The sequence below is a fragment of the Nothoprocta perdicaria genome, unplaced genomic scaffold, assembly GCF_003342845.1.
Source record: "Nothoprocta perdicaria isolate Ctin4 unplaced genomic scaffold, notPer1 scaffold_294, whole genome shotgun sequence".
Classification (NCBI taxonomy): domain Eukaryota; kingdom Metazoa; phylum Chordata; class Aves; order Tinamiformes; family Tinamidae; genus Nothoprocta; species Nothoprocta perdicaria.
The window spans coordinates 362,108-388,513 of NW_020455526.1; the positions used below are offsets into that span (position 1 = coordinate 362,108).

Here is a 26,406-nt window from a genome sequence, read left to right on the forward strand (position 1 = left end):
CGGGCCGGTGCGGCGGCGGCTGCGGCGGTGGCTGCCCCTGCTCGGCGCGCTGCGCGGCTGGGCGCCCCGCGCCATGTTCTCGGTGCTCTCGTACGGCAGGCTGGTGGCGCGGGCCGTGCTGGGCGGCCTCTCGCAGACCGACTCCCGCGACTACAGCCTCGTGACGGCCTCGTGCGGCTTCGGCAAAGACTTCCGCAAGGGCATCCTCAAGAAGGGCATGTGCTACGGCGACGACGCCTGCTTCGTGGCCCGGCACCGCTCGGCCGACGTGCTCGGTAGGCGCCCCTGCCCTCGCGCCCGCACAGCCCGCGGGCCGCCCCGCTGCTCCCCCCTGCCGTGTGGCACCCCGGGCTGCCTCCAAAAGGGGCCCCCAGCAAGGCCCGGCCGTGTCGTGGCACCCGTGGGTGCCCCCAAGGCCTAGTGGCCCCTGGGGAGCCGCCCGGGGCCGCCTTGGCCCCGCTGCCGCGCTCGGAGCCTTGCCGGGCGCCGCGGATCCCGCTGGACGCGGGAGCGGAGGGACGCGGCACTTCCTTATTTTAGCCCGCGTCCTTGTCGAGCGAAAGGCAAAGTGACATTGAGACCGGTTTCAAATGTCAGGCTGCGATTTTGGGCTTTCTGCAGGGCCCGGTCGTGCCGCCCGGCCTGCCTTTGTGTGCAGGGCGAATCTTACCAGGCGCCGGCCTTCAGCAGAGCGGATAATCCCGGCAAATCAATGGGATGTTTGGCTTTCGAGCCGTGTTGTWTTTGACAGGGCTTGACCTTTCCTCCCTAGTCAAGGTTGAACGCGGCAGACTGAAAACTTGGGAAAGTCGGTTTTTGAGCCTCTCGGTGACAAAAATAACTTCATGCTGCAACCCTTGACCTTTAGGGGAACCCTGCTCCCCTTTCCAACTGAAAAACGGTGGGATTTTGCTGAGGAGTGGCCTAAGCCTGCTTGATGCTGAAGAATTTCATGCTGTTGTTGTAATTTGATTACATTTTAATATAACAGACCTTATTGCAGGAGGCTGTAACATGGTGCTAGGTAACAGTGCTACGGAGCTGTAGGTGATGGTATAGTTATTAAAGAGATAGGGAAGCTTTATCAATGCATTAAGTAACCCACATCTCTTCTTTTGTGCCTGCTCTAGAGTAACGTTTTTCCGCTAGGATTAGCTCTTGGACACCGATATTTTAACATGTGATTTAACCTTGGCTGCCTCTAAAGTTCATACAAGGTCAACGCTGATAAATAGCTGAGCAATTGGTGCTCATCCCTAAGAGAAATGCGGGATCTGCTCTGCTCGTGGTGGGCTCTCTGCAGGGGGAATAGGGTGTATTTCAAGCCATCTGCTGATGTTTAGGGGGGGGTTGGCCGTATTTGGTAATTGCCATATGTGGATTTGCAGCCCGCTTTATCATCCTGCTGGAATCGCCCAAGAATTGCGTTACTAAGTTTGTCCTTGCATTATTTTTCACRGCGACTTGATGACAAACGTAATTGTAACTCCACTCAGGGATCAAACAGCAAACAAGGCTTCAGACCAGCATGTTCTAAGCATCAAAATGAAAGCAGAATTTAAATAGAATTCTTCTTCTGTGCATCTATTTTTTTTTTAATCCCTTTTCTAATATTTGTATGTAGGAATAAATMAAAAAAGCTGCATATTCTGCAAATATTAACACTCAGGGTGTTTTTTGATGCACTCCAAGTTGTTGCATTTTCTTTGTGTGCAGTTTGAGCTGGTGGTTGCCTCCTCCTCTCAGCGAGTGCGATCGCCTCTTTGTTCTCCCTTTCTCACCAGCTCCTTTATGCTGCTGCAAAAGGAGGTTCAGCACCAGGGTTTCCCTCTCCTCAAGTCTGCACTATTCACATCACAAATATGAAGTTTCTTATGCATMTTTTAGTGAGCCAGTAACTTTTGTACTAACTTGGTACACTGCAGCACAGCTGGCTGGACTGTGTCCATTGCAGGTTTCCACATTTTTAGTGTTAATGAACAGTATAAGTGAATATTGCACACAATACGGGTGTTTTTAGAGAAGAGTTAATTTTGAGCGTATTGCTTAAATTTAGTCCACCTTAGTAGTCATCAGTGACAAAGCTGTGCCAGAGAATTAATTTAAAATGATTCTGTGCCAGTCTCTTTTAGAATCAATGTACGGAAAGTGAGGCTGTGTGGGGTGGGTCTGGGTGTGGTGTAATAGCGGAGGAGCTGCTCCCAGCTCCTTGGCATTGGGGATCCTTTTCCTCTGTCAAACAAAAGCTGGCTAGGGCTGCAGAGGCTGTATGTTGGAAGCAGAGATCTATTTAAAAACAAAGCAAAAAAATACTAGGCATGTTCAATTGTTTCATGTATTCTGCAAAGGTTGAAAATTGAATAGTGTTTTTGAGCCTCCACTTAATCCTTTCATAGTAAGATTAACAGCAACCTTAGGAATAATCTTTTTTTTTTTCTTTTTTTTTTTTCCCCAGCCCTCTCCTAGATGTTAAAGGCTCTATAGGGACTGTTACTGATGTGCTTTAATCTTTGAGTCTTTGTCTCGTTTTTCCTTCTGGCTGTTACCTGCCTGGTGGATTTGCATGTTTTCTTCTCATCCCAAGCACAGGAAGGAACGAGAAACTCAAAGCCGTAGTGTTTCCTTTGGGATGCCTCCGAGAAAAGGAAATAGCTCTACTACTAATGTYAATGTCTGTTCTTGGAGCCTCCTGCTTTATGCCAGTGCTGGCTTGTGCTGCTCTTTGTACCTCTCTCTGTTCACCATCAGTTTCTTGGCTGCCCAGATCCTCACATAGAGAATAAACTAGTCAAAATACTTGAGTTATCTTCTTGCCTCTGTAGACGTGTATGTAACACTTCATATTTGAAAGTATTTTTTTTAATATGTAAGGGCTGGATAAGTACTTTTTTTAAAAAAATGATACTCCACAACTTCAGAAACTGTCACCATTTTATTTCTAATTATCATCTGAGTGGATTTTTTAAGAGTGCAGAGAGCAAAGTGTAACTTGTTATAACAAATTTAAATCTTTGTATAAGCGTTTCACTTAACAAAGCTAACTTTTGAAACTTGCTTACAAATACTAAGATGTCTTGGTGCTGGTTTTTTTCCCCCCTGTTTTGGGATCTGCCTTTTCTTGGTTATTCCTTAGCAGGCTCCTGCTGTCTTTGCTAGTTTTTATGCATTTTCCGAACTGTTGTGTGATTCACTGCTGAAACATTGCAGCAACCGATCCGCATCCCGTGACAGCATCAAAGTCTGTGCTGGGGAAGAGTTTGGGTGTAGCCAGGATGACTTGATTCGTCTTCCAAACTATTTATGTCCCCTCAACAGTAGTAGGGAAGTGTTTGTCCAATACAAAGTTAGATTTTGGCAGCTGTTCTTTCGGCTGCAAATCTTGATTCGAGTCTGAAAATGAAGTATGTCAGCAGCCTGAATACGAGCTATAAACTCTGAGATAGATGAAGTCCCTTGCTGGTTGTTAGTCTCACTATATCAAGAAAAATATGCATCAAGAAAAAGTAAACTGAAAACGTAAAAGGATTTGTTGAAATGTCAGGGTTGCTCTGGCAGCTACATGGGATGAAGCGTTTCTGATGCCTGAAGGTCATGTAAGACCATGCTAAGTGGCTCATACCCATTAAAGAGATGGCTGCTAGAACTTGTCAAACTAAAGCAGGCAAGGGATCTGCATTTCGCTTGCTCTGCTATGAAAACTCAGGACATCTTAGATTGAGTATTCGGTGGGTTCGGGAAAAAAACGCCAAAGCCCACATGCAGTAGTCCAGGGATGTAAAACGAAATTGTCTTTTCAACGTGGGCACATAAGTACTGTCACTCATAAAGTTAACTACAGATTAAGGAGAAACGTGCCCATTAGCAGTTATTCACTGACACGCTTGTCAGTACAGCTAATCCAAAAGCCAGCAAAGCTGTTCTTAAGTAGTCTAGAATGTAACCTCTTAGAAACGCAGCTCTCTTTCTGAGCAAGAAACTAAAATCTGGTTCTTTAGCGCAGTTTCTGTAAGAGCAAAAGATGTTCTGATGAGAATTTGCAATAGATTTTTTTTTTATTACTATTTTTTGTGTGTTCTGTTGCTGCTTGTTGGTAGTGGACAATATTCCCTTCCCAAGCAGGTTTTAAGAGTTGCTGCTTGAAAGAAAAGCAGGTCTTGTCAGAAAACACAGAAAGAACTAAGCAAAGCTGAGCACAGGTACAGTAGGTGGGGCATTAATCATCCTTATGTTACAGGAAATTCTGTAGAAATCTCCTCCTGTTTACCTTGGTTCTTCAGAACTATTAATATGTGAGCCTGAGGTCGCTCAGATCGCGAGTCCTTTCGCGTGCCTGGGCTCTGCCTTCCCTGCCCCTTTCAGCATTTCACGTCAACTGCCACTCGCAGCTCAGCTATGAAAAGTTCCCAGGTTGTTCGAGCTGTRTTCTCACGGAACTTCCGGAGCTCACGCTGCCTTTCTGTAACTCTCAAAATCCACTGGGTGATTTCTCAGGCCTAGACTTAAAATGGATAAGAGATCCTTCTATAAAAACCTGTTTCAGAAAGAGGGGTGGGTTGCAACAGGAGAAAAATGATGTAAGGAGCTTCTACTTTTGCCTGGAACTAGATGTGCAATTTGTTTTTTGTTAGTTCCCTGTTATCCTTTCATATTTTCTTGAATATTGTCTCTGTTTTGGTCTCCTCCTTTTTTTCATCATTTTCAGTTTAGCTAGTTATTCTTCCAGAATCTATAAGACAAGTGGAGTTAAGGACTAGTGTAACTTTTGAAATGTGTAATGTAGGTGAGTAACTTTTCCTTTTGTAAGTTACCAGTCATACGCAATCTACCTTTAGGAGTTTGTAACTGTGCTGTTGTTGCATAGTTAGAGAAATAACAATATTATTTCTTTGTCAAAACTTGATAGAGGAAGAGAATGGAACAATAATATTGTGATCCCCTGCATGCTGCTGTTGAAGCTGCTGGAAGAGTTAGCACTGATTTTAAGCTCGTGGCTTACTTAGGATGGTGTAAATTATTTTGTCACTGATAAAATAAATCACAGATCATTTTATCTCCGATATGTTAAGAAATATTAGATACTATATTTTGAACTTCTGTGTAGTACAGTAGATTGAACCTTGTTAACATTTCAGACTTTCTTCTATTATGATGCAAAATAAACCTGGTTGCATAAATATATCCTTTCGATGTTGTTCTATCAGTTATTCGGGGCTAATTCAGGTAAGGATCTCGAGACATTCAAAGCTCATTAGGATGAGTGGAATGTCTTGCAGTGTTAATTGTGGTCGCTTGCGAAAGCGATTCGAGCTGGCATGCTTGTGCCTGCCCAGGGTTCCTGTRTGTACTCGTTTTCTTGGCTGATAGAGGTTTGGAAAGTCGCTGTCTTTCAAGAGATTTTTGGGGACAAGTCAGTACTTTTGGACTGTATCCATTGCCAGCCGAGCTTGCCAGCCAAAACTTCCCGTCCTGAGGCTGCTGGTTCGAGGCAGACTTTATAGTGTCATTACATTGTTCAGAACCTCGAGACTCTTTAAGTTTTTATTTAGCCCGAACTAGGCGGAACATTTATATCTGATTTGAACTTGCACAGTGAAAAGCACATATTAGTCATCTCTGCACTGGCAGCCCGTTCCCTGCACCTCTGCAGTTTATGCAATGTTGGTAGTCAAAACAGCTCCAAGGTTGCATTTTTAGCTGGTGTTTTAGGGCTGTAAATTCAGTTTAAACACGTTTTATTGCCATTGTCTTCGTTTGCTCCGTTTCAGCACTGCAGCATCAATCACTTGCACTTTGTTTTGAAGCTTTGTTATGGTTGTTTCTCTCTGAGAGGTCTTGGTTTACTCGGCCTTTAAGAAGTTTAGGGTGAGCCAGTTTCTGAACTGACACATGCAGGGAGTATTTAATCTGGCAGTGGTGTCTGTGTGTTTTCCAGCAGAAGGCAACGTACTGAAGAATTAACTCTGTCGCTAGTTCTGAARGGTCTGCATAATACGGTGAAATATTTGAGAAGCTTTTGCTCTTTTCAAGTACCTATCTTGATAAGTTGACTTGTTTAAAGTGGCTCTTCATCTAGCCACAGTCATTTCATTACTGTACGTGGACACTGGGATAACCTCTGAATAGGCTTGAACAAGGAAAATCCAATGAAAAATTATTTTTGCAGAATGTTCTGATTTGCCGGATTGCTTTAAAAACATCAAGGACTTTMTACAGTTCAGCTTCAGCAATTCTTGCTAGCCATGCAGTGCAGCTGCAGTGTGCTATGATTCATATGTTTTAAGCTGAATATTTGAAGTTGAGTGATGGATACTAAAAGACCTAGTGTTTTTATTGAAATGTGAGAGAATCAAAACTTGAGTAATCTTTTTTCCTTTTTTTTTTGCTTGTTAAATTTATTTATTTGTTTATTGTCTTAGGTGAATAAAAGGATAATGTGGATCAATGTCAGTTATCATTACTCCTTGGCAATGATACTGCCAGTAGCAGTACTTAGAGAAGAGAAAACCTGCAGTTGTGTAAAARGTGACCTCTTTATGAGAGTGTAGTTCTTGCTTCTGGAGTTGGGATATCTCACAAACACTTTATAGCCTCATGTTTTCTATATATCAAATGTCACAGGTTTATACTTCAGTCTCATTTACATTTCTCTTTTTATCCAGTGCTATTGAACTTAAACAGGTTAAAATCTCACTTTCTGTTCATTTGAACTCTCTAGTTTGTTGAGAATTTGAAATGCTGCTTTTATTTAAAAACATCCTGGTCTGTAGGACAGGATGGCTGCGGATCTTAGGGAGCTGGAATCGCTTAGTTTAAAGCAAAGCCAGTGAAGGTGGAGGCTCTGCAGATGGAACTGTGCAGTTCAGAGCTTCCTGACTCTGTTTTGCCCATGTAGTGTCTTTGAGCTGGAAGGCAGCAGTAATTCCTGGCTCTGTGCCTGGCAGGAGGAAGCGTTTGCCTGCTCTGGCAGTGTTSATGCACCGTGCTTTAGGAGCCTGTAAGGTCATTTAACTTAAATTAATCCAACTATCTTCTTTTCAAGCATGCAATAAAAAAGGAAATGAAATCTTTGCAGGAACTCCACGCTGTCCATCTTGGGAAAGGACCAGGGCTGCATGTGATGGTGCATGAGCGAGGAGGCCCCGGTGTTGCATTTAAAGGATATTTCTGGGCTTGTTGAGGAGCGGGACGGTCCTGCTCCTCCCTGCCAGGGCTGGAGAAGGAATGTGTGGCTGTCTTGTTGATCCTCAAGCAGATGCTCTGCTCTTTGTGGTGCAGAAGCTAAGTTAGAGCTACCTATCCGTGAACTAGCATGAGGATTCCTGTGTTGGAAGGCCCTGGCACAACGTGCCGATGGCTGTTTATAGCTTACAAAAAGCAGACGGGAAGGAAGACAGAAAAAGCCGTTTCATGACTCAAGGCAGAGCATGGAGCGCGTTGCCGTGATTTACGGATTCAGATTTCCTGCTTGGGCAAGATGGGAGCCAAAGGAACGGGCTGGCATGTTCTGATGCGTGTCCTAGGAGTCGAACGAGGTTTGGATGATTAACCTGAGCAGCTGCTTTTCAGGAAGCTTTTGTTCTTGTGCTGTATAGTCATGCTGCAATACTTGTACTTCAATATTTCCCAAGAAAACCAATGAAAGGAATGGTCTGTTGAGCATCTGAGGAAACTGTGTAACTTTTGATGAGCTTGTTTGTAACAATGTTAGGACTCAAAAGTTTTGGTCAGCAATTGTCAAATCTTTTTATTGTTAGTATCTTTGTCACTGAAGCAAGGTTAGTAACGTGGCAGATGGAAGAGGACCATTTATATACACCCTTCATCTTCATACTGCTCTCTATAGTGAGACAATTGTAGCTAAGTTGCACTTATCAATGGGGAGGAAAAAGATGCTCATCTTGTAACTTAATGTAAGGCAGGAATCATCCTCATCCAAAGTGACACTTCTCGACTTCTGTTTCAGTTCATATTTGAGATCAGAAGGGAAACTTTTTCCTCTTGATCTTTTACTCCAGACGTGTTTGACTGGCAGGAGGAAGCGAAARGTTAACTCGGTGCTGACCAGGACCCCTGGGACTTGTAAGGAGAGGGTGAATTTGTTCCTGGGGAAGCCAGAGAYGGCTCCTCGTGCTGCAGGGTGCCACGGGTGCCTTGCTGAGCTTCATTCCCCTTCTGGCCAAAGCGATGAACTCAGGATGCTGCCTTTCTTTACTGTTCTTCTAAGAAAGCAAACACGGACAAAGCAGGTGTCTGAAAGGTTGTGCACTATTTTTGGGAGAAATCTGATTAATGCTGATAGGCTGTTCAGAGTCTGGCTGGAGCCTCCTGTCAGATTATAGCTCGTGCCAAGGGCAGCTCTAACCCGGGCGTCTCAGTTTCAGGCAGTGCCCGGCGTGAAGGGCGTTTGTAGATGAGGCCAACTTCGCTCTACCGCCTCGGTCAAGTTTGYGTGTTTTTTTTAGAAGCAGTGTCCTTTCTAAAGATACCGCTCTGTAGCACAAGCTGATCTCTGGAATTGGCTCTTTGTGCTCTTGTCACGAACAAATTGTGAGCTTTCTTTCATTGTAAAGCCCTATGCCTGAGKGATCAGTTCCTCAGAGGATGAGGGTCAAAGAAATTCTTACTTTCTGGAAAAAAAAAATCCAAATATAATCTTTTTTTTTCCCTTGCACAGATTGCGGTCATGGATAGTRCCTGTTTTCAGATAATGTATTAATTCTGGTGTCAAAACAGATTGGGGAAGTTTGAAGTATTTTGGCCAAATAGGCATCAGAAAAGCATTTGCTGTTGGTGATGGGTCAAAGCAAATGCAAAGCACAGTCCCGGTGAGCCGGGATACTTGCTCCAGAGAGTCCTGTAATGGGAGAATTAGCCCAGTTTTCCTTCTTGATTGTCRATTATCCTGATTTTGCATTACCTATTTACTTAAAGATTCAAAGCCTCTTTTGTTCAATACTTTATGAAGCTATAATTCGTATTTTATTGAATAATGTTGTGGCTGTATACTGTATTAATCGTAACACCATCAATCTGGCTCCTAGCTGCAAGCTTTTTATCCTTTTGATGAGACAGCTCTTACCATAACTCCCCCMTAGTTCTTCTGTGGGGATTAATGTCTCATCATTCTGTATATCTCTTTATTTACAGTTAATTTTTCTGATTTTTTTCCCCCCTCTTATCTCCTGAAAAGATGCCATTTCAGCCTGTTAGGCATCTTCCACATTGCCACAATTCCTGCATCCGTCCATAACCACAGGAGCCACCAGAAACCTCGTAATTTAAGGACTGAAGCTGCTAAACTGTGGTTCAGAGAGCTGAAAAGGCAGGTGCTGCTGCTGCTTGGGAGCGGTAAGCAGCAAACTGCTTTTGTTAGCTGTGTGGGTCCCAGCATTGGGTTGGTTTGTGTGGTTTGTGAGTACTTCTGAAAAACAGAAGTTTTATTTTTGTTACTACAGCAAGTGATGTTACCAAACCGAAAGCATCATCCCTCCARTGAGCCAGTTGCTTGAGGAAAATCTGAGACATTCAGTAGCGGGGAAGAATCTCTTTATTTTTATACTATTTAAAGTTGAAAGCAAAAACCTCTCTTTTAATGGCCTAGTGGAAGGCTAATGTGAGGGATCCCCAAGAAACTGCTCAAGTTGTTTTCTAGTGAAGCCAGTCTCCTCGTCAAGCTCTGAGCAATGGATTTTTACCTTCTTTCTGGTAACTTAGATGGTTTATGAAGCTTTACATAGGATCTGGTGGTAGAAGCTATCTGAAAAATGCTTAGATTTTTTTTTCTTAGTATTTTTCATCCAGCTGGTGCAGTTACTAAATGTAATAACTCTGCCAGAATTCAGTTAAAAGTCTTATTTCGGTGACCATCTTGGTTCCAATAACCCGTGTTCTTGTCTTTTCTTCTAGGGGTAGCAGATGGTGTCGGAGGCTGGCGGGACTACGGCGTCGACCCTTCTCAGTTCTCAGGGACTCTCATGCGGACGTGCGAGCGTTTGGTGAAGGAAGGACGGTTCGTGCCGAGCAACCCCGTGGGGATTCTCACCGCGGGCTACTGTGAGCTGCTGCAGAACAAAGTGCCCCTCCTGGGTAAGGCTGCTGCGCCAGGGCCGGGCGCTTGCTAGGCACRTGCTTTTTGGGTTGCATAACTCTGATTTTTCTTCCATGATAAATTTAGACATTTGTCTTTTAACAGAAACAAAGATGTCGGTTTGGGGAGCATCTTATTTTCGCTTGTATATTTAAAAATGATCTTGACTCAGTAACGCAGAGAATTTTTGCTTATTTAAAAAGGAAAGCAAACTGCCTTTTGTATTTGAAAGATGGTGATTCAGYCCTGCAGAAAGTCAGCAAAAATAAGCTTTGCTCTGGAATGTTATTTTGTGCGTGCTTGTACAGGAGTGCTGTTTCTTTCTCACTCTGTGCATATGTTTAAATGGGCACATAAATAACCATTTTGCCTTTGAAAACTGTTAAGAGCTCCTAGTGGCTGTTTCTGCTGTCCAAACAAAACTATTTTTGCTGATAACAGTAACGGGATGCAGTTCTGCTCGTTATTGCCCTTGTTGCCTTTCCTGTCCCACAAACTTAACCTAATTTACTGACTTAAAGTAACTCACACTGTACAGTCGCTGACATTTTATTGCTTTTATAAGTCGTATGGAGGGAGATTATTACAGATTTTTGGGGAGGCTGGCAAACTAGAGAGCGCCCAGTGTATTGTGTGCCCCACATAATTGCAGGTGCCTGATCCAGCCGCCTTGGGAATGGTGAGCAGATGGATATGATGGCTAAGCTTGGGCTCAGCTGACAGCCTTGCAGACCAAAAAGGGTCTGAAGGRCTTGTGACCTCTGATGCACCAAGAGGGTTGCCCTGCATGACGTGCATGCTTCTCACCTGACCCTAAAGTCCTGTGCCAGGAGAGGGCCGGGTATTTTTATCTTACGTGCTGAGCTTGGGAACAGATGTTCTCGCATTGTATGCCTAAAGAATAGGTTCGACCCTCAGAAGTGACCTCAAGTGTTGCTAAAACAGTGCTGGTCAGCAGTGACACGAGAGTTTTGTGTGTCTRATAGCGCTTAACCTGCGCAAAGCAGCCGCAGCCGCGAGCGCCAGGCGGCGGCCGCGCGGCCTGACCTTTCCGACGCGGARCGGCAGCGTGTGCTGAGTCACAAGGTCGGCATTCCGCACGGGGCCTCCTGCTTGCACTCTGCTAATACACTTAGAATTTGAAACTAATGATCCCGAGTCTTTCTCCTTTSTCCAAGAACAGTATTTTTAGAAGGAGGAAAAAGCCCTTGAACTAACCCGGCAGTGAATACTTTGGATTTGTTGGGAATAAAGTCAAGGGAGAGGGCTTCGTTAGGAAGAGTTTGTTAAACATTAACTTCCCCTTGTTCTGGTGCTCTAAGGCTTGGTACTTTGTTTATCAGATTTGAATCTACCARATATTTTAACAATACTTTAACATTGGCCTCTGTCATATAAAATTTAAAAGATTTTAAGCCTTTTTTTTTCTTTCCCTTCAAGATAGTGTTTTGACTTATTCTCTAAGAGTAGAGAGGTTTGTTCTATGCTCTTAAGAACTAACAAGTGTAAGTGATTTGCAGGGAATTCCTATGCTAGGAAAAGGGAAGCATCTGGAGTGAGGGCTGCCTGGGGTCAGCTGAGCCTCGGGATAAACCCCGATCCCACGTGGAGCCTGTTGCAAGTCTGGGCTCCTTCTGTGCCCAGAAGCTTCTGGGAGAGCAACAGGGCAAAAACTCAGTTTACTTTTGCCTGTGGTACGGGGGCTTCAGCTAGAGGTGGGTCAAAGTCAGGAAGAAAAGCTCCAGCTCCGTATTTTTGGGGATGGAAAGGTTTTTTGGATGCGTTGCTATCCTGTCAGCAGGAATTAAGGGATTTATGTTTTCTGTGAAGCACTTGGTCTGTGCATGAGTGTCCTTGTGACACAGTCATTGTTGTGGTTTGCCACCGAGCACAGTTGGTGGCTAAATCTCCATGAATCAAGAATTCCTTAGTGTCCTCAAGCAGAACTGGAATAATTGAGAGCACCCTGGACTTGTAGAAATGTTTTCCACTGTCTTGCTTTATTTTTTTGACTAATCTGGAGTAGCACTTGTCTCTGAAATAGCTTTTCTTTCTGCTTAYGGAGGTGGTATCTTGGACACAAGAGTCTGTTGTTATTTAACTGGATAATGGGGCTGATGTCTTGAGCTTTAGAGAAGTCTATCACATCTGAGTGGCATGAAGAAACTGTGTTCCTTTAAAATGTTTAGACCTTTCTTGTTGAGATAATTAGAGTCATGCCGTGGAGAGAAACATCTTAATGTCCTGACACGAATAATGGAAGAATAGCTGAGAACCACTTGCAGTTATTTACTGGGCAGGGTTTTTACAGCTGATGAATGAAAAGGTGTGGAAGACGCCTCACATCGGAYGGTGCTGCGGGGATTCGGTTATTTTCATGCTTTCCACATTACTGGAAAGTTTTCTGTAAATGCAGTCTCCTGTAGCAGGATGTACTGACATGTCTTAGGGTGGAAAATGACAAATAAACTGGAATAAAAGAGGTATTTGTCAGCCCAATGTGTTTGCCTAGATCAAAGCAGGAAAACTTCTGTATAAAATCATAGTATGTGTTATAAAAATGTTTGGTATCTTGCTATTTTTAAGTAGATATATATCGTTTTCTGACATTATTGAGTATTTCCATAGAGAATAAGCAGTTTTTATAAGGCTAATTCCAGTTCCCGGGTTCTCTTTCCTGGCAGGAAGCAGCACAGCTTGTATAGTAGTTCTAGACAGAACAAGTCATCGTTTACACACAGCCAACTTGGGAGACTCTGGATTTTTGGTGGTCAGAGGGGGAGAGGTTGTCCACCGATCGGATGAGCAGCAGCACTACTTCAACACTCCCTTCCAGCTGTCAATAGCTCCCCCCGAAGCAGAAGGAGTTGTCTTAAGTGACAGGTAAGATGGGAGAGGATTTAACTCTTCTAAATTTTTGATTTGTAGCTGTGATCAGCTCCCAGAGAGTTGCAGTGTTGCTGCCCCCGTGCTTTCCTTGCATAGTGCTGCATAGGATGCAGGCTTTAAATGAAGTACCCAGTCAATGCCTTGTACTTATCCCTGTCTGTAATTAAGGTTCACATTTAAGGTAATTAAGGTTCACATTTAAGGTAATGTGAATATTTCTCATGTTGTTCTAATCAAGTTTCTTAGACTGTTACACGCTATGAGTTTGGGTTAAGTGCTCCCATGATGACACACAGAATTCCCACAGGATCTGTGGTGCATCCTCAGTGTGTTCTGGTCATGGAGGCGCTTGGCTCTCTAAGGTGGTTGCAGTGAAGACTCCAGCTGTTGGATGCACTGACTGTCCTTCATGAGTCYTCTCTTATCAACAGTTTCCTTCCAGTCCTGGTCCGTGCTCCCTTGCGCCTGGTTGGGAATACCCTAATTTAGATATCTTGGCAGCAAGGTAGTGAGGACTTGAAGAATGGAGCAGGGGAACATGTGACTGTAACTCGTGTCTCTGAGGAGCTGTGTTTCCAGCAGCACTTTGTGCTTGACCAAAATGAGCAAAACTCCATCTGGCAGACCACCAAGCRGCCACGGGAGAGCGTTGGGAAGGGACAATCTGTTCACAGAAATGAGCTGTTCCAAAGGCAGACTTGTGCTTGGGTCGTCCCCTAAGAAAGCTGCAACGGCAGGCAAATCACTCCTGAATTAGTGAAATCTCACTAATAATAATAATAAAAGTTCAAATGTGTCAGAATTGACCTCTCAAATCAATGTTTATGCTCTCATTGGCGTTGTCCCTCTTATGAATACAAAAATAAAAAAAGTGTCTTCAAGGAGTTACTGCATAGTATACAGGGAATGGAGTAGGAATCTTGCTTTTTGCATTTAAGGTATTAAATCTCAAGCCTGATGCAGATAGGTTTATAATGTTTACTGCAAAAGTGTCTCTTTCAGAAAGTTTTTGGAACTCCTCACTGTTCTTGCATGTGACTTTATGGTTTCCTTTGCACTTGTTCAACTCATAAAGCTGCAGGGAAGAAGCCAGTGTAGGATTCAGAAATTAGAACCCTTAGCCCTAGTCTAATACAGAGACTAGTGGTTTATTCAAATAACTTTTAGGAATCCCTAAACTATTAAAATGTTTTATTTTTTCTGGCATACCATGTCTTAAGTATAAAGAAAAAAATATAAGAAATGGATAATGTCCAGTGGATTTCAGGAAAACAAAACCATCAGAGTCGTTGCATAACAAGGAAAGTGCAAGATAAATCAGCTCCTGCACTTCCATCCTGAGTCACAATTACAGCTTGCTGGCTAGTTCCTGTGCTGCTGCTGCCATTAATTAGTACTTGTGTCTGTTGTCTAAATGCTCCTCTGGTATTTCTTATTTGTTGCCCTAATTAAATGTTAAATTTGGCTATATGTGAAGATGGGCAGACAATCTAAAGTCTATTAACCTTCCTGAAGCTACAAACCCATTGRGCAAGCGCTGCCTTGCGCGATAGCCAAGGGGTGTGATGAGCTTTGCGTCTTCTTCCCCTTAAAGGTCCCAAGGGATCTTTAAAACTGAAGGTTTTGTCATTATGTTGCTTCTGGGAATGAGGGTTTGCAGCAGTATTGGCCCAAATACCTATTTCCTCTTCTCTGTGTTGTGTGAAGYGTGAGCCGCCGCGGCCCGAGCTGCCCTGGTCTCTGGGTAGTGATTTCCAGACGCGCTTCGTTTTCCATTGCAGAAGAAGGTGCTTTGGCTCCACATGTTTGGCTGTTGGGAACTGTCCTTTCGCGTGGAGCTCCTTTAACGTGAGCAAGGAGACCCTGGCCTGCCGTTTGCTCGCCCTTTTCCATGGCAGGATTGTTCATGTGGGAACTGTCAGTGCAAATCCTGTGTGCAGTGGCTGAACGCTGCCAGTTTGCAACCCCGGCTCCTGGGCTGTAGCTTTCTGGACAAGCTGCTCTGGTGCAAAAGCTTCCCGGTTGGGGATTCTTCCCTTTGCAGCAAAACACATAGCAGCAGCGAATAGCAAAGCTGTYGATGTGCTCGTTAGCTGATTGCTGATCAATGATCAGCTAAATTAGCTGATGTGCTGATTCAGGCTGCTCGGCGCCTCGGTGCGGGCTGGAGTGTGTTGGTGACGCGCCGCGTGTCTTCACAGCCCCGATGCTGCCGATAGCACCTCCTTTGATGTCCAGCTTGGAGACATTATTTTGACTGCGACAGACGGACTCTTTGACAACATGCCTGACTACATGATTCTTCAGGAGTTAAAAAAGCTGAAGGTAAGAAGTGTCTCACTTGGCKTTTTGCCCTGGCAATGCCTCAGCTTCCTCAGAAAACGTTTTCATCTTTTCCAGATTAGTAACTGGGAATTTTCCTTTGAAAAACTTAGTCAACAATTYTAATATGGGTGGGAATGTTGTGCTTGAGGCTATTGCAAACAGTAAAGCAGCCTTGTGAAGTATCAAGAGGTGTAACTCCCCCGAGGAGACTGTTTTGATGCTGTGTGATGCAGATGAGGTGAAGGTGGAGGCTCTAGTGCAGCTGCAGAGCCTGCCCGTGTTCCRTGGGACCCGGCGGGGAGGTGACATCAGGCAGAAACTCCTGCYCTCCCGGGCAAAATGACTGAGGGGCCCCTGCCCGAACACGGAGTCGGTCAAACACCAAGTGGGTTGTGTCCCGGTCTCTGCTGTCACCACTATCTGCCACCTACGTTCTCGTAYGGAGGAAGGTTGAGCTCCACCTATTGGGTTGTCTAGGGAAGGCYCTCGTGCGCTGCCAGAGAGCTCAGCCTTTCTGGACAATTAAAATACAATGACTAACCTGAGCCTGGGTGGGGAGCGAGGGCTGGCCCGTGCACGTGAACTGCCTGCATTGGCTCTCAGATCCCTTTCCCCCAGGGAAGACTGTTTGGTTTATTCCAAGTGTTAGTGTTCTGAGCACTTAAAAATTACATTTTCTTTATAGAACAAGTCTGTACCTGATGTTAGGGAGCAGGTTTAGACTTGAGTTCTGAAGATGTGCACTTCTACCCCAAATTCATAAGCCTTAAAACATTGTCTAGGTTCCACTCRGGCTAGAAGGTGGTAACTAATACCTGAGCTTGAGAGCAGTTTGCAGCCAGGTGTCTGCAAAGCTGACGTGCATCAGTAAAATGGCTACTCATAGAATTTCTTACTAAAATAACTTCCCATTAATTTCATAGCTTCTTTATAACTTCTTTTCTAACTTCTCATTGATTTAGAACTCGAACTATGAGAGTATACAGCAGACTGCAAGAAGCATCGCGGAGCAAGCTCACGAGCTGGCCTATGATCCCACTTACATGTCACCGTTTGCACAGTTTGCATGCGACAACGGGCTGAATGTGAGAGGTAAGGGTTTCCTTTTCTCCGCCTCTTCCCACTCCTGCCGTCCCTGAGAAACCTTAAGCTAGCAGGTGAATTTCTGGTACTGTAGCATTTGTTAATGAAAACTCAGTGTCAAGAAATGCTGGGAGCAGATCTGCCTGAGCCGAGAGCTTTGTCTGACCAGGTGCCCGGGTCCCCACAGGGTCTGGGCCTTCAGAAGCTGTCGGTAATTCCAGGAGCTGTCCCGTGGCTCCTGTGCTGTCCCAAACCAGGAATCCAGCCCGAACAACCTCTGCAGGCTCCCAGGGAGCCGCTCGTCACTTGCTCCTTGAATTCAGGCTATTTGCAGGGTTTTGTGCTGGGTTTTGTCCTTTCAATGTTACTAATCTAATCCCCATCTCAGTCTCATCTGTATTTTGTATAGTCTAGAAACACATGGCAGAGTTCATAGTCCTATTAAATATATATTTAAATATATCTGTCCTCATTAACTCTGTATCAGGAGGACAGAGTTTCCTGCAAGGTGCTTTAGTTCCTTTCCTRCAGGTTGAGGCAGCAGTTTAGGAGCCCAAGCTCTGCCAAGAGCTTGATCTGTTGTGGAAAGATGCAGAAGGGASCCTGTGGTGTCCAGCGCAGTCAGTTGCCATCAACACTGATCTGAACTTCTGCAGAATCAAATACCTTTTCTCTGAGCTAATTCTGTAAATTTGGGTGTATCGTTCCAGTTGCTCTGTTTTGAAAAGTGGTTATTAAAAATACTAAATAGCTTTTAAAGGGATTTTCAATACAGTACTGGAGAAGATGTTGAGGAGATGCTTCAGTGTTTGATTTAGAGCAAATTCCTGAGAAGATTGGAGCTTGACTGTAACAAATCAATTTTAGTTAATTAAAAAGGGAAAAAGAAAAATCCCAGTGTTGGAGAACAGGCTTTCTGCTCTGCTGGCTAGCAACAGTGTCCAGGGTTCCAATCTCCTCTTAATGGCTTGATCACAATACTGCTCTTTTCTGCCCTGGTAAGTGCTGTTGCTGCCCGTCCTTGCAACAGGAAGGGAAGGCAGCAGAGTTCTGTCGTCTGCACAAAACTTTCTGAGTGTTTGAACTGCTTCAAAGTGAGCTTAGAGGAGGCAGCACAAAGATGACCCACTGTGGTTTGATGAGTTTCATTTTTCTTGTGTTACAGGGGGAAAACCAGACGACATCACCGTCCTTCTTTCTATAGTAGCTGAATACACAGACTGACTTGCCAGGAGTGTCAGCCCCAGTTTTCCTTGCCCTGAGCTCCTACACGTCCAGTTTCCTGCGGGCAGGATTGCTTCCTTTCCTTGCGGCTGCTCTCAGCAGCCACTTCTCAAGCACGTTGCCTGTCGAGACAYAACTGAAGTCCTTGTTAAGAACCACTCTTGCAGTGCACTGGCCCGTCTGCCAGCAACAAGCGCAGAAGCTCGAGGCTCCGGCCCGGCTTTCTGAGCTTAGGGATTGTCCGTGGAAGGGGAGCATCAATCGCACGTTCTTACTGCGTCTGAAATGTGACTTGCTTTCACATGGGGAGAATTGGTCTATCATCATTCAAGCTAGAGTTAATAGAAGAAACCTCTACCTGAGGGCGTGTTACTCTATCTCCTAGAAACGTTCACTATTCATTAAAGGGTATGTTACAGAGCACAGAGCATAGTCTTGTTACAGTGATAGCTGAGGTTTTGTGTTCCCAAGCTCCAGTTTTCAGGAGACTTTAACTGCTGTAAACACTTTGCTTTTGCCATACATGGTGTCAGCCTAGGAGCCTTTTCTAGTACAGAATTTGAAGAAAAAAAAAAGCCCATACTTAGTTCAAGTTATATGGATGCAAATGTGTTTTGTGATTTCGGGTGCTTTACTGTGATCTTACAAGTTCAGCAGATCATTTGTCCATAACGGGCCTGGTATCTGGATGTTTTGGCTRTGGGTAAACTTTTTTTTTAAAAAAAAAAGGTAATTCTGCTCTCAGAAAGCCAAGATGGTCAGAGCTGAGGTCCCTGCAGCACTTCAAGCCACGTCCCCAGCGCGGGATGGCCACGTGGCCCCCGAGCTGCAGTGAGGGGCAGCGGTGGCGCTCGGCTCCGAGCTTCTGGGCTCTGGCAGGTCCGAGCAGAGCGGAGTCCCTCGCACCAGTTCCAGTCAAGTTGACCCTTGTCTTTCTGGCTCTCAGGCACGCACCTCTGCTTGTGCTGTGGCAGCAGCAGTAAGTAAAAAATGGAAACTTCACTGAGTAATTAGCAGAGCTTACATTTCAGTAACTAAAGTTTAGGATTTTCAGAACGAACCTTAATGATGTTTACAGTTATCTACTAGCCACTTCGCAATATTACATTTCCTTTTGAATTACAGTAGCTTGCAATTGTTCCCCCTGGTCCATCACGCTCTCTTTTGTTTCCTGAGGTTCATACAAAAAGCTGATAGCTGTAAAGATTATATATATTTTTGGTCAGTTTTTCATTAAGTTTTTTGCTGGTAGAAAAGTATGTAGAAATAAATTAAAGCCATGTTTTTATATATATAAAAAGTCGGGTAATGTTGATGTTTAGGTGAGTGCAGTTAAACTTGGTCAGTAAGTAATCTTACCTGATCTCAGGAGGAGATTTTTACTACCTGGTTTATTGTATTAAAACTGTTTAAGTTTGAGGTTACCTCAACTTGTTTAAAGAATTTTTTGTGGACTTGTACTGTATATTTGCGTAACTATGTCAAGCTTTTATTTAAGATCATTTAACATGTACCATGTACATGTCATTTTACTATATTTCAATGCATCATGCTTGTAACAGGCATTTCATTTATAATAAGTGATTAATTTGGAAGCTCTTCGGTAATTTATCTGCTATTCCTAAATTGGCATAATGTTAGCTATCTATTTTAAATCACCTTATAATTGCTTGTCAAAATGCCTTAACTACCCTAACTTGACCAAAATATTATTTTGGTGGGGGTACGGGGAGGATTATGTTAATGAAGACTTAATTAATTTTGCGATACATGGAACAGTGAGTGGTGGATAACTTTGCACAAATTGTCAGTCCTTGTTATTTTTTTTAAATTGAACAAGCTGTTTCTAGCTGTCTTGTTAGGAGGAATGTATTCATGCTGCAGTATAGGGCTTTGTTTCTAGCATTTGGGAGGGCTGTTTCTCTCTCAAATCCGCGTATCTCTACATTTTATTCCTCAGTATTTCCTATCATGCTTCTTAACTAGAGCAGATTTGATCAATTACTCTTTCCCTTGAACGCCCCTTAAAATAAAGCCCCGCTTGAGCTGCCCTGTTTTGCACTCTGTCCCTCTCGGCGTGTTCCCGTCCGGCCCTCGCTGCTTTTTCCCACTTGCCCGAACGTTCCGTCAGGAGCCGCGGGGGCTCCCGGTGCTCCCGGCTCCGGCACCCGTTGCGCTTCCGCCGCCTTCCCGGAGCTGAACGGCGGCCTGGCCGCTTCGCTCTGACCCTACTGTCTGTGTTCAAGCAGTTTTTAGTTGAGCACTCTGTATAAAGCCACTTGCCTCATATCACATCTTTCTTTTTTTTCTTAATACAGAACAAATTTGGATTTTAATTTACAAATCATGAGTTTATCCCTCACTGGACACACCAAAGACCAGTAAAGCTTATAGCTTTTCCATCTGTTTATAAAGCAATACTGTATTATAAAGAATTAATATTTTTATCACATGCTTGATTTTTTTTTGTTTGTTTTTTTTTAAGATGTGCACTCTAAACATATCAAACCTAATTTCTTCCTATGAACTTAAGCTGTCTGCGCACAACAGATTGTTTTGGAAAAGGAAACGACAGGGCCCATAATATCAAAATAACTTTAGAAGATGCATGAAGCAGTAACACTTGCTAGGGTTAGCTGATTGTGACCGTTTGAGAGGAATGTACAAGAAAGGTGTGSCCTGGATGGGGAACACACACGAATGGAGCACAAGCAGCTTCCAGCTGCTGCACAGAGATTCGTGGTTCTTACCGGGAGCGGCTGGCTTTTAGGGAGCAGTAATCGGAAGCAGGAGGAGGAGGTTGGGATACCGGTAACCTGCGGTGCACAGAATACAGCAGCRTTGCAGGAGTCGGCGCTTCTGCAGCAGCGTTACTGGGTAAATGGGTTAAAAAGGGCTAAGATTGGTGAACTGTAAAACTGTGGTTCCTTGCTACTTTACTGGCTATCTTTGGGAGACCTGCAACATACAGTTTCCCGCTAAATTTACTTTATTTGTGCTTATAAAGAAGGTATGGCCAAAACCAAACGGATTTTGGGACCAGATAGTTAGGCCTGAGGAAGGGAAAAGGGAGAGGTGAAGGTCTAGTGAAGATGGGAAGCATTTTGTGAGAGAATCTCCTTCTCYTGGTAGTGGACACCCTTTCTCTGGGGGAAAATCAGACTGTGTACGTGTAGTAACTGACTGTATGAAGTAGTTTCTTACAAAGATAGCTCAAATGAAGCAAATCTGAATCTGTATCTAATGAGGATGCTTTCTTTGTTTCGTTTGTTTAAATGAGACTATCATCTATGCTTACCTAAGAGGCRATTATGTGAATTTCATGTCTGAGGTATAACTTATGCAGGAATAGTTCTGTAAATACATTTAAATGAATTGTAAAGATATTTAATAAATATAGTATTTATACTAAAATGTGGTGGTTTTTTAATTGCCTGCAAAAAATCTGTTTGTTAATGTAATTATCCGGTGACCCCAGCGTAGCTCTTGGGGTGCTTGACTTCARTCAGGCTGCTGTACAGAGTCCTCATGCAGGTGTGAATGACACMGTGTCCTATTAGATACAACCTTCCCTAACCATTAGGCAAGCATTGCAAGCCTAGAACACAAGAATGTCTTCAAGTTATGCTTTTGAACACTAATAACTTTTTATTTTTATTGCATTTTCATTTTTATTGTATTTCCATCAGTGTATAGTATTGTTAACTACTCAGCGCAACATGAATCATACAAAGTAACTGCAAAAATACCAGCTGTTGTAGAGCAGTGGTGCGCGTGGCTCTGCCAGAGTGGCCAGCCCTGTTATACCATCGCTCGCCAGGTCACAAGAGTGGGTTAATTGGCCTGAAGTGGTAATGCAGAGTGAACGCCCTAGGTCCTGCTGGAGAGCTACACTCCAGCAGTGCATCTAGAGAGCACCTGCTTTACAAATCTGAATCTAGCCAACCATGGCTTTAATTTAGATTATATTATGAATATACCTACAGTTCGACAATGACCTGTACTGGTTGCTAATGTGTACTATTATGAATAGTAGAAAACTCGAGCAAAGCTAACAAAAAAATAAAACTGCTTTTGTGTTTAATTCTTAATGCTGGTTTCAAAAAGCAGGCTCCTGTGAAATGTAAGTAATGAATGAATATTTAACTCATGCTGATGTAGCAGGAACTCATAGCACTGTATAGAGCAGAGTTCTGATCTTTGTTTGCCTTACTAAAAAAAAAATACAAATTAGGCAACACTTCTCAGAATTTCTCAATAGATGTTAGTGAATTTAGTTTACCATCCTCTTACAAGCTCAAAATGMAGATAAAAGTAGTTTTTGAAAATTTCTAACCTGTCTTAAATAGGACAGTTTCGTAATAGCATTAAACTTCCTTCTAAAACTAGAAGCAGCTCTACRGTTACCATGTCAAATATTCCTGTATCTTTGAAGTCGATCCTAATCCCCAGGTACAGACTAGTGCCAGCACTGGGTATTGTTAGAGAACCTGAGATCTCTGCGTAGGGACAGAATCCTCTTCAGTGTCACTAGCTGTTGCTAAACTATGCAAGGTGTCATTGATGGCATCTTTCTCCTTAAAAGAGACTGCTCCAAAAAACAAGGAGTGAAACTGGAAAATGCAATATTTACAACAGTAAGATACTATGCATGTGATAGCCATTGAGGTTAATTATTTCTCAAGCCTTCGCCACTTTGACAAAGACTTTAAAACATACATTTTATCTGAGGTATTTCTAAGTAAAATATGCCTGCAAATATTTAGTGCACTGTAGTAGAACGTGGTGCATTTTTGTCAGCTGTACTGTTGTGAAAGCTGATTCATTTTGACTGGAACAGCATGTGGAGAGCCAAGGAGCGCAGTGGAGCTTACAGCTAGATACCAGCTGAAAAACCTTACTCCCCTGTTTGCTAAAGTAAGCCAGATGTGATTGCAGCTTCCTTACCTTGTGATAATCAGAATGTGTTGACCTCAATTCCCGCGTTGCACAGTCGTTTGTCTCAATTATAGTAGCTCCTTCTATGCCTGTACAATCTCCATTTGACATCTTGGGAATAATTTTTGGTTCTTGCTTTGCTAAAGGACTTCTAGGTGCTGCCAGCTCCATGTTGTGTGAATTCCCATTCCAGTGTGGCTTGCTGGAAGCCATTGCTTCTGAGTTGCTATCTCTGTCCGTGGAGTTTTTTTCAGGTTTACTCATATATGTCTTCAAGCTGGATGGGAGAGAGCAGGGCAGGTTAGTAGTGAGTCTTCACGTGTTTCTAGTTGGTCCTTTCTGCTAATGAAAAACTTTATGGCTTTAAAGCAGACTCTCAGCTTGGGTCTTCCCTTCCTCTCTTACGAGAACAGAACTTTGTTGGAGACTAAGCAAAGCAGAGGTGAGTGTGGAGTGTTGCGCCTAGGATTTTATAGCTATGCATATTAAATAAGGATCTCCAAACTCCTGTGCTGTCTCTCCTTTTGCTGCAAAAACAGCACTTTACTAGTAATTAAATTTGAGCCTGCATTCAGGAGGAGCACATCAGGGATAGGTAAAGATGTGAGAATCCTACAGGGGAGGTGACTTGGGCTGTTCAAGCGCATGTTGGCTGCCCGCTTCTATGTCAATGAAGCASATATTTGGCTATTTGTCAAATAGCTGTGCTTCTGTGACAAAGAGCAGGTATTTGGCTATTTGCCCTGTTGAAAAGAATCCACCAGTGGAGCGAGAGACTGTCTCCGTGTGGTCCCAAACTATATGAGCCTATTCTCGAGCCGCTGTAGTTCAGAGTTTTCCTGTGAACAAAGACTCTAGTCTTGGGTACAATGTTATGAATGTCCAATAAGAATTTGGAGATCATTTTCTTTATGTCTGACTTTGCTGGAAACCTTAAACTCTGGTTTTCAATCCAGGACAGTCGAGCTGCTTCAGGCACCCCAAAGCCCCCGTTACCTTTCCTGGTGCCGTGAAACACACGGAGGCTGCTCAGGGGCTGCCTCATCTTCAATGACAGATAACGTAGCCAAAATAAAGCTGGCTTCCAGAACCATATCTTCAATGCTGAAAGCAATCGGCCTAAACACAAACAGTCAGAGAGTAAATAGCACTATAATTACATGGATTTGGGGAGAAAGCATTGCTCATGCAATTACATACACATGGATTAAAAAATAACCCTTATAAAAAGATGAAAATCTGATGCAAGTATTTGCTGTTTAGGAATACAGAATGTCTTCCTACTGGGGATAAAAATGCATCAATCAGCAAATGCTATACAGCATTATATTTAGTTGTGCTTTTAAATATGTAACTATTAAAATGGCACTTTAAGCAGAAAATACACTGTTTCTTTAGACTACCAAATAAAATGATTACATGCATTAGACTGAAAACTTGAAATGTCCATGTAGCTTGTGGATAGTCAGCAAGGCTAGCCTGGTTCTATCCTTGCRTGTATTAAATGCCTCATGTGTAACAACAAACTGCTTAACTTGGAATTGCAGGTTAATTAGAAATAATAGCTTTGAGTAAGAAGTTGAAATCAATTTTACTGTTACGGTTAAATAGTCATAGAGCAACCTGCAGACAAAAATTGACTGTAGCCTTGTGAATGAAATTGCAGAGAGGTGTGTTCCAAAACGTACTTTCCAGATATGTCAAAATGGATGGAGACAGGAGAACTGGTAGCTTCTGAAAATGCTAGGAGTCCCTGAAAAGAAGGGGTGGGAGGTTAAGTGCTATTTTAATAAAAGCAGGGTAATAGTAGAATRTAAGTTTAGCCCAACTGTGCACTCATGAAAAGAGGCATTAAGGCTTCTGGAACTTCTTGCCTTCTCTGACTGGATTTTCTGTCTACATGTAGGCTGTACCTGATGTACTTTGTCCAGTACAGTTATAAGGTGCTTGCCCAGCACTGAAATTGTCTTTTTGTTGCTCTAAAAACATTTCCCTTACCCTTGAAAGGCTATAGCAAGGGACTGTGCAGGGCCCTTAAAATTCCTAGTTTTAAAACTATTCCTTAAGCAGCTGGTAAACACTGATGATCTGGAGGCTGAGTAGAACATATTAATTGGACAATTCTGTACTTTCCAGGTTAAATTATGCAAATCCATGGAAAACGATCTATTTTCAAAGCAAAGTCTTATTTTACCCTCAGTTCCTTAAGGCAAAATGTTACTTCAGAATCCACTCCAACTTGAAAGTAGTCGAATTCATCTGGATTTAGTTGTATTTCAGTATGCATTGCCTTGGAATAGTCTGCTCAAAATATTAAGAAAGTCAAGGACTCAAAACTGAAATTTAAGCTCAACAGCACTATGAGTTTTCACATCAGCATTGTTTGAACAAATACGTGTATTTTTATAGTGACTAATAGTAATAAATGTCTAGCTGGCTTTGGCTAAATTTCTTTCACAATTAAGTAAAATACCTCAAAAATCTCCAAGATAGTAAGAGTATATATTGTGGCGTATATATAAATATATATATATATATATTTAAGCACCCACAGAACACTTGCTGCAGGTAATACATTATATTCTACCCACAAGAAATTGCTGCTTTGAATTCCTCCTTTTTTTTTTTTTTCTCCTTATTTGGCTGTTCTTCCTTGATCTTGTTTTGTTTTACAAAACAGTATTTTACCTACCATTTTTTTCATTCTGCTTACCCTTTTAAATATATATTTCTTAAAAAAAATAAGAAAGAAAGAAAAAGAAATCCATATTCAAAACAGTTTTTTTTTTGGCGTGTGTCTGTCCATTTTCAGTAATTTCTTTCACATTTCACTTCAGCCAGTTTCCACCACTTCACCCTGTTCCCTCTCCCCTGCTCTAGYTTGTTCTTAGCCCCATTCCCACCCTAGGCTCTGCAGACATCTTTTCTAGGCCATTATGCTCAGCTTTGCTCATAAGCAGGTATGAAAAGCATCCCTTTATTATATGATATACAAGAACCTATACTTCAGAAACAATTACATATTTTAAAATAGTTTGAGTCACACACCAAGAATCTAGATGTTTCTTCACCTCTGATCTGCAAATGGCAGAKCAAAACATAAAAGTTTTAGGCCAGTTAACACATTATAGCACCCTTACATTAAGATATACTCAGTATTGATATCAGTTCTATAATTATGGTATGCAGAGTTAAATAGTTCTTTTTAAAAGCAAAAAATGATCTCCTTTCGCATGCCTATTACCATATGTCTGCTCTTACAACACACTAATTATCTTTCTTCCAACCTATTGCAAATGGCACAACTTAGTTAACTGGCTGATCATTCTGGTATTTGCTGCCGATACCTGCAAAAAAAATACTACTAAAAACATTTTCTTAACATAAATATATTAAATCCAGTGGGTGACCATATGGCTTAAAAATCTGTCTCTGTATGTTCCTTCTCCTAAAAAAATCCAATTCAGCCATGAAATGTATTTTCCATTTATGCTGCAGTGCTGCTTATTATTTCTTTAGTTTGCTTGTTTTAAAGTCCCAATATTCTTTCATATTTTGAATTTCCTTACCAGTGTCTTCATCAGCATAACTCCTGAAACAAACTTTCATTGGAGTAACTGCCAGGGTTACTTCTTCTTGACTCATTGGAAAGTGAATCATTATATCAGCCAGCAGCCTGTAACATTTAACTTTGCATTAAAATAGCTTTATACGTTACAAATTATTAGCTGGCATTTGTTATTCACGTTGATTACTGTGATAAAAGCGTCTCTGAACAAGGTGTACTTTAATAGAATTGCCTTTCTTTTCAATAGCATGTCAAATCTTGGATTCCTTGTTGCCTTTTTTCCTTTTTTTTT

The 26,406-nt window shown here is 42.7% G+C and overlaps 2 protein-coding genes across 2 annotated transcripts in view; one reads left to right on the top strand and one right to left on the bottom strand.

The window, feature by feature from the left end:
* Positions 1-20: 20 nt before the first annotated feature.
* On the top strand, positions 21-20,874 carry PPTC7 (PTC7 protein phosphatase homolog). The gene is made up of 6 exons (XM_026041780.1): positions 21-275; positions 9,907-10,086; positions 12,772-12,970; positions 15,178-15,301; positions 16,264-16,393; positions 17,550-20,874. The coding sequence occupies exons 1-6, from the start codon at positions 74-76 to the stop codon at positions 17,606-17,608; spliced, it is 894 nt and encodes a 297-aa protein (XP_025897565.1). The 5' UTR covers positions 21-73; the 3' UTR covers positions 17,609-20,874.
* A 947-nt stretch (positions 20,875-21,821) lies between these two features.
* The window catches only part of RAD9B (RAD9 checkpoint clamp component B), a 7,800-nt gene continuing 3,215 nt past the window's right edge, over positions 21,822-26,406 (bottom strand). Inside the window, exons 6-11 of the mRNA XM_026041799.1 lie at positions 26,116-26,222; positions 24,741-24,847; positions 24,235-24,299; positions 23,543-23,665; positions 22,556-22,823; positions 21,822-22,221 (exon numbers count right to left, since the gene is read on the bottom strand). Coding sequence (XP_025897584.1) covers positions 22,090-22,221; positions 22,556-22,823; positions 23,543-23,665; positions 24,235-24,299; positions 24,741-24,847; positions 26,116-26,222 — 802 coding nt within the window. The 3' untranslated portion in view covers positions 21,822-22,089. The remainder of the gene's footprint in view (positions 22,222-22,555; positions 22,824-23,542; positions 23,666-24,234; positions 24,300-24,740; positions 24,848-26,115; positions 26,223-26,406) is intronic.

What these genes read in the sequence shown, in the direction of transcription:
- PPTC7 (XM_026041780.1), top strand. Translation starts at nt 74, where the DNA reads ATGTTCTCGGTGCTCTCGTACGGCAGGCTGGTGGCGCGGGCCGTGCTG. An exon ending in GGAGTTGTCTTAAGTGACAG is followed by an intron (nt 12,971 to 15,177) that starts GTAAGATGGGAG and finishes GTGTCTTCACAG; the next exon opens with CCCCGATGCTGCCGATAGCA. An exon ending in AGGAGTTAAAAAAGCTGAAG is followed by an intron (nt 15,302 to 16,263) that starts GTAAGAAGTGTC and finishes TCATTGATTTAG; the next exon opens with AACTCGAACTATGAGAGTAT.